Genomic DNA, 14,506 nt, shown 5'->3' with positions numbered 1-14,506 from the left:
TTTGAAAAGCTTGGTTTATTGTTTGTGCAAAAGCTTAAACCTGTTGATACCAGTTCTGTCATACACATCCCAAACAAGTGTAAACAAACTTATTATGCCGTTTGTCCTGTTAAGGAATGGTTTACATTAAAAATCTATATTGTCATTCTCACCCTGTCGTCATTTTAAAGTGGTGATTGTCTGTCTTCTGCAAGACACAAATGAAGATGTTCTGAAATGTTGGAAACCAATAACCGTTGTTCCCTTTTGACTTCTATTGTATAGACCTAAATCTAATGCAAGTTAATGGGGACCAAAGGTTTTGTTGCCAACATTTAATCAAAATATAATTTGCTCTACAGAAGAAAGCCATACAGGTTTGAAGTGACAACCCATCAGTTGAGTAAATTGATAAAATTTTCACTTTGAAGGCTAAATATTCCATAGAGTAAAACCGATGCATGTGAAGGACTGTAATACAAGAGAAGTTCACTCAAGTAGTGAGAAGCTAAACCATGCAGGTATATATGCACGATCTATAGTAGAGAACACTCTTGCATATTGTATATGTTATAATTAAAAACATTACTGCCATGATATCTCAGTGGTTTGGATTGAATAAATCAATGCAAAACATTTTCAGGTACAAAATAAAGTCATCAGATGTGAAATAACACTACATAGTCTTCACTGTATAAATTGAATAAAGATCAATCCTCCATTTTACATGGGTACTGTATTTACAATCCCCTGGGATCCAACACACAACCTTGCGTTAACGCAATGCTCTTAAAGTGTTTGCGGACTTTAAGCCACAACTTTTTAGATTAAATCGAGCGCGCTCAAACTTCCCATCATTCTGATTACGGTTGTCATTTTGTCACCCTCATCATGGCAAAGACACGGAGAAATGCATATAATGCAGCTTTCAAGGCGATTGATCTGGCTGTTGGAAAAGGAAATAGAGCTGGTGCACTGGAGCTTGGTATTAATGAGTCGGTGAAAAGACGTTGGAAACAGCAGCGTGAGGAATTGACTGCAAAAAGACGACTAAAGCTTTCAGAAGGAAGAAAAGCAGATGACCCGAACTAGAAGATGAGCTCGAAGACTGGGTCAACACAGAGAGCAGACAGCCGAGGTGTTTCAACACAAAACTTTTGTAAAAAAATATTATAGTCGCCCTCATGTTGTTACAAACTATTTAAATGTAACGTTAGGATATTGAATTTTATTTCAAGTTTAATAAAAACACTTTTCCAAAAACCTTGACAAAACTACAAACAACTTACACTAAAACCAGATAAAATGTTCACTTTATGAATATCTCAAAACTCACAGAACATGACTAGAGCTCTATTCACACAGGATTGTTATCTGGGGACCTCGTGGCATTTAGAAATGACCTCCCCACATCTGTATTTCATGTGGCACATTCCCTCAGGATAAGTGAAGCCTGTGATTTTACTCATATCCCGGATATGATGGCAAGACTTTGTGTAAAATACCCTTGAATTACACATAGAAACTCACACCGGAGAGAAAGCGTCCACATGGCATCAGTGTTTAAAGAGTTTCAGATGAGAAGCTTGTCTCAGATCTCACCAGTTTTAACTCTGATCGGTGCTGAAACAAGTTTATTTCTGCATCACATCAACAAGACTTGTGTGCTGTTTGAGAGCTCATGTTGTAAACGTTTATGTAAATAATTTATTTGGAAATTAATATTTAAAGTTGTTCATATCTGTGCAGTGTTTTTAAAATGCTTTAAGATGAATCATGTTCAAAATCACATGTCACATTGCTCAGAGTTTCACCTTAAAACTGCAGATGCTCTCTCTCTCTACACAAGACCTCCACAAACGGATGTGACGTTTACTTTAATGTTTATACGCTCACAGATGTACTCGAGTCTCAAGAAAAGTTATTGTAATATCATCAGTCCACAAATATCACCAGTTCAGTCATAGACGACGGCATTTGATCACTATGGTTACCGCTACTACAGGCACAATTGAGGCAGCTAACAGGTCCTCGTAGGACCCCGGGGGCGGGGCCAGGAGTCGCAGCGGCAGCAGCACACAGAGACTGAACGTCGATGACCGACACGATTGTGAAGCAGTGACGGGAAAATACTGAAGCAGCTGCGGGCCTGTCCGTCACTACTCAGGCTAATGTACATAGCGGACATCCTCATGAATCCTCAGTTTTACAGATGTTTGATGTTTGTCGTCTTTCGTTGGGACAGTGAGGGGCAGATCGGGTCACTATGAGTCTGAGGGGTCTTGTCTCCCCGTCACTATAGTGCTGTCTGCGCGCCTGTATGCGCTGTTTGCTGTGACCGCTTTCAATGAGTCTGTTGACGAACAATGTGACATTTCAGACGTTTAAAACTCAACTAATCGCGGAGAAGTTCAGGGAACGAATTTATTATAAGACGCCGCTGTATCGTTTCAAATCCGTTCAGAGAGAATGAACGACCGGCGGATTCTCTCGTTAAGTTTCATTTCAAGGATTCTTGACGGTCTTGTGAACATGCGGAAAAGTGTCATTATTACAAACTAGAATCAACATTATAACGTAACGAGCCTTAATAATACAGTTAAATATAAAGCCTAGTTTCCTTCAGTATAATATATAATATGGTCTTGACATGATGCACCTTTTCTGTCGGATCAGATGAATTCAGAGGGATTTGGTCTGATGTATTCAGAGTTGAGTCAGTCTTAGCACAAGAGATGAACACAAAACACAGGAGCACAGTGAGGAAGATATAACAATGATAAACATATGTTTAGTTCATATATACTGAGACTTAAAATCCTGATTTGTATGTTTGTCCTGAAAGGTTTGTTTCATTAGTGACATTAGCCTAACAGTGAAAACACATCCATTGGTGTTAATAGAGCTGCCGGTCTTCTGCTGATGATCATGAACGTTTTCTTTTTGTTTCAGTATAACAGACACATCAGTGTTAACAGCTGTCATTATTCTACACCCATAGTTCCCATTTTCACCTCCTTCATTATGCTGATATCTTAAACTCTCATGGAAATGTTTCACAAAACAGATGTTTGTGTTTTAAATAGGCAGAATTTGATATCGATTTTAAAAGCTCAAAACTTCTGTGATTAAAAACACCAGACAGTTTTATATCCTGAGGGTCTTGTTGTAACCGGTCAAATCAAAGTCAGTTCAGAAGTTATTGAATGATTTAACTCTCATTCTTTTCAATTGAATCGTTTTTTAATGTCGATTGTGCAAAAATATTGATAGACTACAGCGCAATATTTTTTCATGATAGTGTATCGATAATCAAACTGCTTCAATCATTGATATTTATAATAATATTATAATCATAATAAATAATAAGCAGTTGAATATTTATCCATCATGAATAAGACCAAAGAAATTGAACATTGTTAGATGTTTTTATAACAACTGCTCTCACTTTGCTTGGGTTTCTGTAGTTGATTTGTGATGTGGCCGAGATGTTTTTGTCATTTATGTCACACATTGAGATTAATGTTGGTAGTGGACAGCATCCTGGTCAACAATTGTTGTTTTTAGTGATGTTATATAAGTGAAGCTGAGTTGAGTTATTGACAATGTCTCTCTAACATCTCCAGTTCACACCAACAGTGATTGACACCTTCAGTAAAGCTCCTCCTACATCAAACCACCAATAAATACCAGAAAGCAACAAGCAGAAGAATCACTTCAGGTGTAAGAACTGAAATCTTCACACAGTTGTTGGAGTTTGTGGAAGAGAAGCTTGAGAACACGAGAGATCCAGAACTACACACAACAGAAACTCAGAGGACTAAAGAACACAGAGGTTGGTTTCTGTTTTTAAATCTTTATTTCTGACAGTGGAGGAATTATTAAGCTTTCATTTATCTGATAAACCACAAATGCAGAAGATTAGAACTGAAAGTGAATCACTAAACTGCATCAAATGATCATAACTTGATCTGGTTGTGATCTGGTAAAGGTTCAATAGAATCACATGTTTGGCTTTGTGCGAGTGTTTTATAGATGTGTGTGTGCAGAGTTTATATGTATGTGTGAGTGTTTTATAGACGTGTGTGTGCAGAGTTTTTATGTATGTGCGAGTGTTTTATAGACGTGTGTGTGCTGAGTTTATATGTATGTGCGAGTGTTTTATAGACGTGTGTGTGTGCAGAGTTTATATGTATGTGTGATTGTTTTATAGATGTGTGTGTGCAGAGTTTATATGTATGTGCGAGTGTTTTATAGATGTGTGTGTGTGCAGAGTTTATATGTATGTGTGAGTGTTTTATAGACGTGTGTGTTTAGAGTTTATATGTATGTGTGAGTGTTTTATAGACGTGTGTGTGCAGAGTTTATATGTATGTGCGAGTGTTTTATAGACGTGTGTGTGTGCAGAGTTTATATGTATGTGCGAGTGTTTTATAGACGTGTGTGCAGAGTTTATATGTATGTGCGAGTGTTTTATAGACGTGTGTGTGTGCAGAGTTTATATGTATGTGCGAGTGTTTTATAGACGTGTGTGCAGAGTTTATATGTATGTGTGAGTGTTTTATAGACGTGTGTGCAGAGTTTATATGTATGTGTGAGTGTTTTATAGATGTGTGTGTGCAGAGTTTATATGTACGTGCGAGTGTTTTATAGATGTGTGTGTGCAGAGTTTATATGTATGTGTGAGTGTTTTATAGATGTGTGTGTGTGCAGAGTTTATATGTATGTGCGAGTGTTTTATAGATGTGTGTGTGTGCAGAGTTTATATGTATGTGTGAGTGTTTTATAGATGTGTGTGTGTGCAGAGTTTATATGTATGTGCGAGTGTTTTATAGATGTGTGTGTGTAGAGTTTATATGTATGTGTGAGTGTTTTATAGACGTGTGTGTGCAGAGTTTATATGTATGTGTGAGTGTTTTATAGACGTGTGTGTGCAGAGTTTATATGTATGTGTGAGTGTTTTATAGACGTGTGTGTGCAGAGTTTATATGTATGTGTGAGTGTTTTATAGATGTGTGTGTGCAGAGTTTATATGTATGTGCGAGTGTTTTATAGACGTGTGTGTGTGCAGAGTTTATATGTATGTGCGAGTGTTTTATAGATGTGTGTGTGTGCAGAGTTTATATGTATGTGTGAGTGTTTTATAGATGTGTGTGTGTGCAGAGTTTATATGTATGTGCGAGTGTTTTATAGACGTGTGTGTGTGCAGAGTTTATATGTATGTGCGAGTGTTTTATAGATGTGTGTGTGTGCAGAGTTTATATGTATGTGTGAGTGTTTTATAGACGTGTGTGTGTGCAGAGTTTATATGTATGTGTGAGTGTTTTATAGATGTGTGTGTGCAGAGTTTATATGTATGTGCGAGTGTTTTATATCAAGTCAAATTGCAACCAGTATTTGAAACACGAGCAAACCACGATCTTCTTTTAAATGTTTACTTCAAAAAAAAAGTTTGTAAGCGGCCTGCCATTGATGATGCTTTCGACCTCACACATTATTGTCAGAAGACAATCATCATTCACTGCTTGCTCTTTCAAAAGGGAGGTATGGATTCTTCGCACAGTCCGAATTTGTCTTTCCCAAACTCCGCCTTGGTGCGAAGCAGCTGGGCTATGGAATAGCCCCTTTATTCCCTTTGGTTGCAAGGCTTTTCAATCTTGTCATTATTCATCCGTTGAATGTCTTCTCTCAACTCTCTTTCAGCAGCTACAAAATTTGTGCCATTGTCAGAACGCATGATGGTAACGGGACCTCTCCTGCACATAAAGCGACAAAAAGCATTAATGGAGGAGTTTGTTGAGGCTGTCTGCAACTTCAAGGTGCACCGCTCTGAGAGTGACACAATCACGCCGTACCGTTTGACTGTACTCCGGCACCGCTTGACATCAAATGGCCCGAAGAAATCAACACCTATATTTGTGAAAGGGGGCTTATCTAGCAAGAGCCTAGAGTTTGCAATCTTTTGCTCACCGACCTTTCCATTAATCCTGTGGCACACTGTACATTTGTTGATTATCTTTCGAATTGCAGAATGGGCATGTGGGATCCAGTACCTGCATCTCCGTTGTGCCAAGACATAACTGCGTCTGCAGTGTCCTGTTTTTTGGTGTATATCTCTCAAAATCAATGTAGCAACTCTGCCGTGCCTTGAAATAATTGCTGGATGTTTAGGGTTTTCTGGCATGGCAGACTTGTTGAGTCTTCCTCCCACCCTTAATGTGCCATCTTGAAGAATCGGATCCAATTTCAAAAGCTGACTGCTGCGACTGAGCCGTTTACCTTTCTCTAATACTTTGAGTTCTTCTCCGAACTGTTGTCTTTGACTGAATTTGACTATTTCCGATTCTGCGACCACCAGATCATTCAAAGTAAGTGATTTCTTTTATGTTGCTTGAATTTCTTCATATGTTGTTCTAATTTTGATCTTGCTTTTTCAGGCTCTTTTTCAGTTTTTCATACTTTTTTGATATTTCCTTTCTTTCCTCTTTCGGTTTCCACAGATTTTACTTCACCTTTAAAATCAAGGCCACTGATCTTTTTAGTTTATGCCAGTCTGAGTAATAGCTGATCAGTCTGTTGATTGGTTCCATGTTTTCTTCAACTTTGATCATGTTGACTGTAGCTCCATTCTTGACTTCCGGATCATTTTGAAGGCGTTCCTTCCTTCGCACAGGCTGTTCCGACCAATCACAGTCATTGTTCAGCAAGAACTCCGGCCCTATGATCCAGGTTCCTCTGTGTGTCAAACTTTTAGCTTTAAGGCCCCTACTGACTTGATCTGCAGGAGTTTCCGCTGTTCTGATGTACCTCCATTGTGATGGCTTGGTTGCTTCTCGGATCAACGAGATTCTGTTCGCAACGAAGGTTTTGAAACGAGCAGTTTCACTGTCAATATATCTAAGCACAGTAGTACTGTCTGCCCAAACAAATTATAATCTTGTCCATTTTAACAGCAACGACTGCTGCGGTCAAATCGAGTCTGGGAATGGTAACCAGCTTGAGTGGAGCCACTCTTGCCTTCCCCATGAGGAATGCACAATGCGTCTCGCCTTGGCTATTCTCTAGCAGCAAATAAGACACAGTGCGGTACACAGACTCAGAAGTGTCTGAAAAATGATGTACCTGTGCTGCTGTAATACATCCAAGATCTGCAGGCTTCAAACACCTGCTCACATGGAAGGTAGAGAGATGACTGACATCTTCAATCCATCCTTTCCAAACTTCACGCCATTATAGCTACTTGCTCCTCACGAAATCTTAAAAGCACACCAACTAACATGTTGGTCAAGTCATGTCCTTGGAGCAGTTCACTATTCAGAGACCTTTCCTGAAAAGAGGCTGTGCAGTCAAAGACCACCCGCAACTTTTGTTTCTTCGTGTGATAAACCCTGTGATGTGGTATGTAAAACAGTCTGTCTGTCATCACAGTTCAGCTGTTGGACTGGAACTTGGACAGCGTAGGCTTTGTCAATGATGGTTTCCATGAAGCTCTTGTACTCTTCAAAAAAATCAGGATTCTTCTTGAACTTTCTAAGCAAACAGGCTATGTGCTGTTCTGCCACACAACGGTTATTTTGCATATAATGCCCGTTCTCAAATGTTGTGGTTTTCTGCACAGACTGCAAAAACTGTTTGTCTTCACAAGACATCTCCTGTAGGTCCTTGTAGTTATGCTCTGGAAAATCAGTGTTATACTGTTATACTGACCAGCAGCTTTTCAATTTCCATCACAGAAATTCTGTTTACGAAAAGGAGCGTTTTATTCATTGCATCGTTCAGTTCTATTCTTACAGGCCCATTCACAACCCAGCCAATGGCAGTCTTCACAGCATAAGGGCCTCCATCCTCAGCATTAATTACTTGCCGTGGTTCCATTGCTCTTGAACAGTTAGCTCCAATAAGCAGGCCTACATCTGCTTCTATCTCTGGCAAGCATACTTCATTGAGATAAGGCCACATCTGACCTTTGGCTCAACATGTGTTTCTTGAGGCGCTTTGCTTTCAGTGAAAACATTTGTTGCGAAACTGCTTTCATGGATCTCTTTTCTTCCATGATGCTTTTCTTTTAGGTCATTCTTCCAACTTGAAATTGGTTGGCTGTCTGAGATATTACCAAAGAGGGGATCCATGTCTATTCTAGCTTGGCGGTCTATGTAACTCACCAAATCTGCAAACTTTGCTTGTCTGCCTCTTCGTTCATTTCATGTCATAAGCTTCAGCACGCCAATGTTCTTTTAATTTATATCGTAACTTCGACACCACTGTCCATAAATTGGTTGGGTAATCCATCTCCTCTTTGAGAGGATTCGATGTCTTCCATAGTATTGCGACATCCAATCAAAAACATTGCATAGACGCTCAATGCTTTCCCATCATCAGATTTTACTTGAGTGCTTTGTCGATGTACGCGCTTGCAATCCGTAATTCATCCCTATAGTGCTTATGAAGTAGTCGCTTCGCCTCCCAGTAGCCTTTCTTTGGCGTCATATGAGCACAGCTGCGAACAAGCTCTTGATGTTCACCAGCCGAAAATTGTTCCAAGAAGTACAATTTGTCTTGATCATTGCTGATCCAAAACAACTTCTTAAAGATTGCCATAACTCCACATTGACTGAATCAGAGCTTGCTTTAAGCATACGTTTTACAGGAAGAAGATAATCTACCATTTCTCCTTTTTTCAAAACTCACTCATCTTAGTGCGTCTGAATCGCGTCTTGAAGAAAAGTCCTCACCTCAGCGCGTAGCGTCACCTCTTTGATGACTGACAGGCCGACCTTTAGCCGCCGATTGATGTCGATCCGTCTCTTGAGCAGATTGACCCTGTTCTGTCGCTTGTTTGGAGCTAAAGTCCAATCCGCTGGTCCTCATCCAACAACAAGCTAGCCACGTCCTCGTCGTTATCCAGGTAATCCAGCGCTGTTTCGTATTAGCAAATTTTTAGACTAATGTAGTGGCACCTATTTGCTTCTAATTCTTCTGTACCACCTTTTGAAGTCAGTCAAATTGTAACCAGTGTTTGAAACACGAGCAAACCACAATCTTCTTTTTAAATGTTTACTTCAAAAACATAAAATAAAAAAGTTACATAGACATGGTACGCACGGTCAAAAAACTGTGTTGCTTCCAACGTCTCTAACTTCAAACTGAAAAATAATTACGTCCAATCACTTGCGTCATGACGTAGTGCGATCTGACTGGAAGCTCAAAATAATTTAATATAATGAGATCTAAACATTACAGAATATGCATTTCAAAGCCAAAAATGTTTCTTACGAAGTTTCATGAAATATTTTCTTATTATTTTTACCAAATTATGATTCCAAATCCATTAATCCCTATATGGCTCTTACACAAACCACTGAGATATCATGGCAGTACATTTTTATTATAAAACACATAATTCAGTAACAAAAATGACATGCAATAAACATACATTTGCTCTCTGGATTGCATAATGAATCATTTTAGCTTTTTCTGCTGAAAATGTCATTACTGTACAGTCTGAGTGAATTTTATGTTGCAATATAAACAGTACAATTTTAATATTCTCTTAGGCGGTGGTCATCTGATATTGCAAACACTTTCATCCAAAGCAATACAAAAAATGACTGTGTTCCCTGAAAAGGAAACTATGAACTTGTCTTCTGCTGTTGTTTTGTACAATTGTAAAAGTGTGTTTAACAGATAGTTTTGTTCACTTCAGATATGATGGAAGTGAATAAGGACAGTCAAGATAAAGTAAAAGGTGCTGATCAGAAACATCAACGTGCACAAAGGTTCCAGAAAGTGTCACTGGAAGAAGCTCTGAGAACAGGAGACAAAAAGAGTGAAAAACAGCACATGAAAATTCACACCGGAGAGAAACCTCACGCATGTCTACAGTGTGGAAAGAGTTTTACAGATACGAGTAACCTTAAGAGACACATGAGAAGTCACACTGGAGAGAAACCTCACGCATGTCTACAGTGTGAAAAGAGTTTTACACAAACAGGTCACCTAAAGATTCACATGAGAATTCACACTGGAGAGAAACCTCACGCATGTCTACAGTGTGGAAAGAGCTTTACCGAAACATGTCACCTTAAGAGACACATGAGAATTCACACTGGAGAAAAACCTCATGCTTGTCTACAGTGTGGAAAGAGTTTTTCAGATACGAGTAACCTTAAGACACACATGAGAATTCACACTGGAGAGAAACCTCACGCATGTCTACAGTGTGGAAAGACTTTTGCTATCTTGAGTAGCCTTAAGACACACATGAGAATTCACACTGGAGAGAAACCTCATGTATGTCTACAGTGTGGAAAGACTTTTACACAAACAGGAAGCCTTAAGACACACATGAGAATTCACACTGGAGAGAAACCTCACGCATGTCTACAGTGTGGAAAGAGTTTTACAGATATGAGTCGCCTAAAGATTCACATGAGAATTCACACTGGAGAGAAACCTCATGTATGTCTACAATGTGGAAAGAGTTTTTCAGATACGAGTCGCCTAAAGATTCACATGAGAATTCACACTGGAGAGAAACCTCACGCATGTCTACAGTGTGGAAAGACTTTTACAAAAACAGGTCACCTAAAGACCCACATGAGAATTCACACTGGAGAGAAACCTCATGTATGTCTACAGTGTGGAAAGACTTTTACAGATATGAGTAACCTTAAGAGACACATGAGAATTCACACTGGAGAGAAACCTCACCTATGTCTACAGTGTGGAAAGAGTTTTACAGATACGAGTCGCCTAAAGGTTCACATGAGAATTCACACTGGAGAGAAATACCTCCAGCATGTCTACAGTGTGGAGAAACTTTTACACAAACAGGAAGCTTAAAGACACACATGAGAATTCACTGGAGAGAAACCTTTCAAGTGTCATCAGTATAGGCAAGTCATTTGCAGTGTGGAAAGAGTTATGAGTAACCTCAAGAAGCATACGAGAAACATTTAACAGTTGAAAACCATAAACACTTAAATTCAAGTTTCAATCAAATAAATTTCTCTTGGGAGTTGGTAATCTTATTTGTGTAGTGTCTGGGTCATTGAAAGAAAGCCATAACCCCACTCCCTTGTGTTCTGATTTCTTTTTTTTATATATATTTTATTGATTTTACACAACCAACAAGCAAACAAACCCAGCTAATACCACACAAATTACACAACACATGTTACATCACATAATCTACATTATTGTTTACAACAAAACACATACATTGAGAAAAATAAATAAAAATAAAATAAATAAATAAAGGGGGAAATTACAAAAGAATTTATGACTTATTGGTGAAGACAAAATGTGGTCTCCCATCCTGCAGCAAACCAGCAAGATCACCAGGAAGGTAGTCAAGAAAAGGTTGCCAGACATTATAAAACAAATTGGTATTACCCCTTAATATGGCACTGAGGCGTTCCAGAGGAAAAACCCTAAATATCTCTCTGTACCACTGTGTGACCGAGGGTGGTCTTTCCTCAATCCACTGGAACAGAACACAAAGCCTTGCTAGAAGTAAGAGTTTACCCATTAACAACAGTTGCCCTGTAGGTAGAGAGAGCTGCTCTAAATGTAAATTCAGAAGGAACAAGACTGGTTCTGGTTTAACTGTTTTGTGAAAAATTGAGCTTAGCTCCTGAGAGATATTACTCCAATACCTGAGTATTAAGGGACACTGCCAAATACCATGATAGTAGGTCCCTACATCTTTCTTACACTTCCTACAGAGGGGAGAGACTTGGGAGTTAATCTTGTTTAGAAAATGAGGAGTGCACTGCAATCTATGCAATATCCTGTACTGACACTCTCTAAGTCTATTACACATAAACAGTTTCTTAACAGATTCAAATGCATCTGACCAGATATCCGTATCAAGATCAATCTCCAGATCCTTTTCCCATGACTCCCTGCTTTTGTTAACGTTGGCACAATTAAAGGAGTACAGTTTTCCATAAAAGAGTGAGATAAATTTTCTGTTATTGGATGCAATTGAATTAAAAGTAAGGAGGAGTCTATCAATTGGACTCTCTATTGATTGGTCTGTTGAAAGTACAAGATTGGACTGTACAAAATGTCTAACCTGAAGAAAACCTAAAAAGTGGCTGTGTGGTATATGGTATTTATTCTGAAGTTGTGTGAATGACATAAAATTACTGTTTTCAAATAAATTACCCACGAATCGTAACCCCTTTGAGCACCAAAAAATTTAAAATACTTTTCCCCACACCAGGAGAAAAAGCTTTATTTTGGGTTATAGGTTGTAAAGCTAATGAGAAGCCTCTCTGACCAACATGTTTAGCGATATCACGCCAAGTCTTTAGAGTGTTAAGCATGATGGGATTATGTTTAACCTCTGCCATGATTTCATCTTTGTTTATTGAAATAAAACTAATGGGGGAGAAAGGGGCACAGCACCAGGCATCCACCAGGGTTCCCTCCTGGTGGAGAAAATGATTGAGCCAGCCTGATATTATGCGTGCATGACAGGCCCAGTTATAATACAAAAAATTGGGAAGGGCTTGACCCCCTCTGTTAACGGGTAATTGTAAAGTTTTCATCTTTAGTCTAGGTCTCTTTCCGTGCCATATGAAGTGTGAGAGAGCTCTCTCTATACCTAAAAATGCCCTTCTAGTAATCCTAAGTGGTAGCATTTGCATTGGATATAATAATCTAGGAAGCACGTTCATCTTTATCAGGCTGATCCTGCCCATCCATGACAGAGGGAGATCGAACCATCTTTTAAGATCACATTTAACTGCTGTCAAAGTTGGCTTAAAATTCAATTTATAAAATTCTTCAACCTTAGCTGATACTCTGACGCCCAGGTAAACAAAGCCAGCACTCGACCATCTAAATGGAAAATTGACATGGGTTGCACGGTCTCCAAAATCTCCCAGAGGTAGGGCCTCTGATTTGTCATAGTTAATTTTGTACCCCGAAATTTGACCAAATTGACCTATAATTTCTACCAAAGCGGGTATAGAAATCTCTGGTTTGGTGATAAACAGTAATATGTCATCAGCATAAAGCGATATTTTGTATTCAATATCTCCTAAAGTTACACCGGACAGTCCATTGTGATTCCTAATAGTCTCAGCAAGTGGTTCGAGAGCAAGTGCAAATAAAAGCGGTGAGAGGGGACAACCCTGACGTGTACCTCTACTCAAGGGAAAAATATCACACATCGAACCATTTACCCTGACCTGGGCGACAGGAGACCTGTATAGAAGCTTAACCCACTGAATAAAATCTGAGCCCAGTCCAAATTTATCAAGAACATCAAAAAGGTACTCTCACTCCACCCGGTCAAACGCTTTTTCGGCGTCTAATGAGACCGCCAGGACCCTCTTCTTTGTACTATGTGAAAATTGTATTATGTTTAGGAGCCTTCGAACATTAGAGACAGAAAATCTATTTTTGACAAATCCAGTCTTGTCTGTTCTAACTAGGACGGGAAGCATATCCTCCAGCCTTCTAGCCAGGAGTTTTGATAATATTTTGCAATCAACACCAAGCAAACTTATTGGCCTATAAGACCTGCAACAATCAGAAGGCTTGTCTTTTTGTTGCTCAAGTTCTATTTGTTTTGCCAATATACTTTTTCTCTTTGCAGCAGTATAGGAAATTATGGCTCCCCTCAGGAATGCCTTGCCTGTTTCCCACAGAGTAGACGCAGAGATCTCAGGTGAATCATTTGTACTCCCACTCCACCCGGTCAAACGCTTTTTCGGCGTCTAATGAGACCGCCAGGACCCTCTTCTTTGTACTATGTGAAAATTGTATTATGTTTAGGAGCCTTCGAACATTAGAGACAGAAAATCTATTTTTGACAAATCCAGTCTGGTCTGTTCTAACTAGGACGGGAAGCATCTCCTCCAGCCTTCTAGCCAGGAGTTTTGATAATATTTTTTAATCAACACCAAGCAAACTTATTGGCCTATAAGACCTGCAACAATCAGAAGGCTTGTCTTTTTTTAAATCAGAGAGATGTGGGCCAGATTTAGAGTTGGTGGAAGCTTGCCTTTTTCAAACGATTCAGTAAACGTGCTAGTCAGGGGACCAACCACCAGCCCGATCATCTTTTTATAAAATTCAGGTCCGAATCCATCCGGACCTGGGGCTTTCCCACTCTGTAGAGAGTTAATGGTCTCTGTAACTTCTTGTGCTGTAATTGGTCTACATAAGTCATTTCTACAATCTTCAGTTAAAGTGGGAAGATGTTTTCCATCAAAAAATCTTTTTCTCTGCTCTGAAGTGTTTTGGCATTCGGAGGAATATAGTTCTTGATAAAAATCCTTAAATATTTTGGACATGGTTTTGGTTTCGAAATGCTCTGTGCTTTTACTATCCCTAAGTGATGGTATAACGTGAGGCCCTGTTTGGCCCCTGGCTAGTCTAGCCAGGAGCCTCCCAGGTTTATTGCCAGATTCGAACAATCTATGCTTAGCTAAAAAGATGGCAGATTCTGCTTTTTGAGACAAAAGTTGGTCTAGGGCAGAGCGGGCTGCTTCTAATTTTTTAAGTACAG

The 14,506-nt window shown here is 39.2% G+C and overlaps 1 protein-coding gene across 2 annotated transcripts; it reads left to right on the top strand.

The window, feature by feature from the left end:
- The first annotated feature begins 1,982 nt into the window (after positions 1–1,982).
- LOC306894649 (uncharacterized protein) lies at positions 1,983–11,205 on the top strand. Of its 2 annotated transcripts, XM_079457361.1 has the most exons (4): positions 2,023–2,152; positions 3,606–3,814; positions 5,683–8,884; positions 9,683–11,199. In XM_079457361.1, the coding sequence occupies exon 4, from the start codon at positions 9,685–9,687 to the stop codon at positions 10,819–10,821; it is 1,137 nt and encodes a 378-aa protein (XP_079313487.1). In that variant the 5' UTR covers positions 2,023–2,152; positions 3,606–3,814; positions 5,683–8,884; positions 9,683–9,684; the 3' UTR covers positions 10,822–11,199. The 2 variants fall into 2 exon arrangements, with proteins under 2 accessions (XP_079313486.1, XP_079313487.1); XM_079457360.1 differs by lacking the exon at positions 5,683–8,884 and having other exon boundaries at positions 1,983–2,152; positions 9,683–11,205.
- The last annotated feature ends 3,301 nt before the right edge of the window (positions 11,206–14,506 follow it).

The sequence above is a fragment of the Barbatula barbatula genome (assembly GCF_947034865.1).
Source record: "Barbatula barbatula genome assembly, chromosome: 5".
Classification (NCBI taxonomy): Eukaryota; Metazoa; Chordata; class Actinopteri; order Cypriniformes; family Nemacheilidae; genus Barbatula; species Barbatula barbatula.
This window is presented reverse-complemented; position numbering and strand designations above follow the sequence as displayed.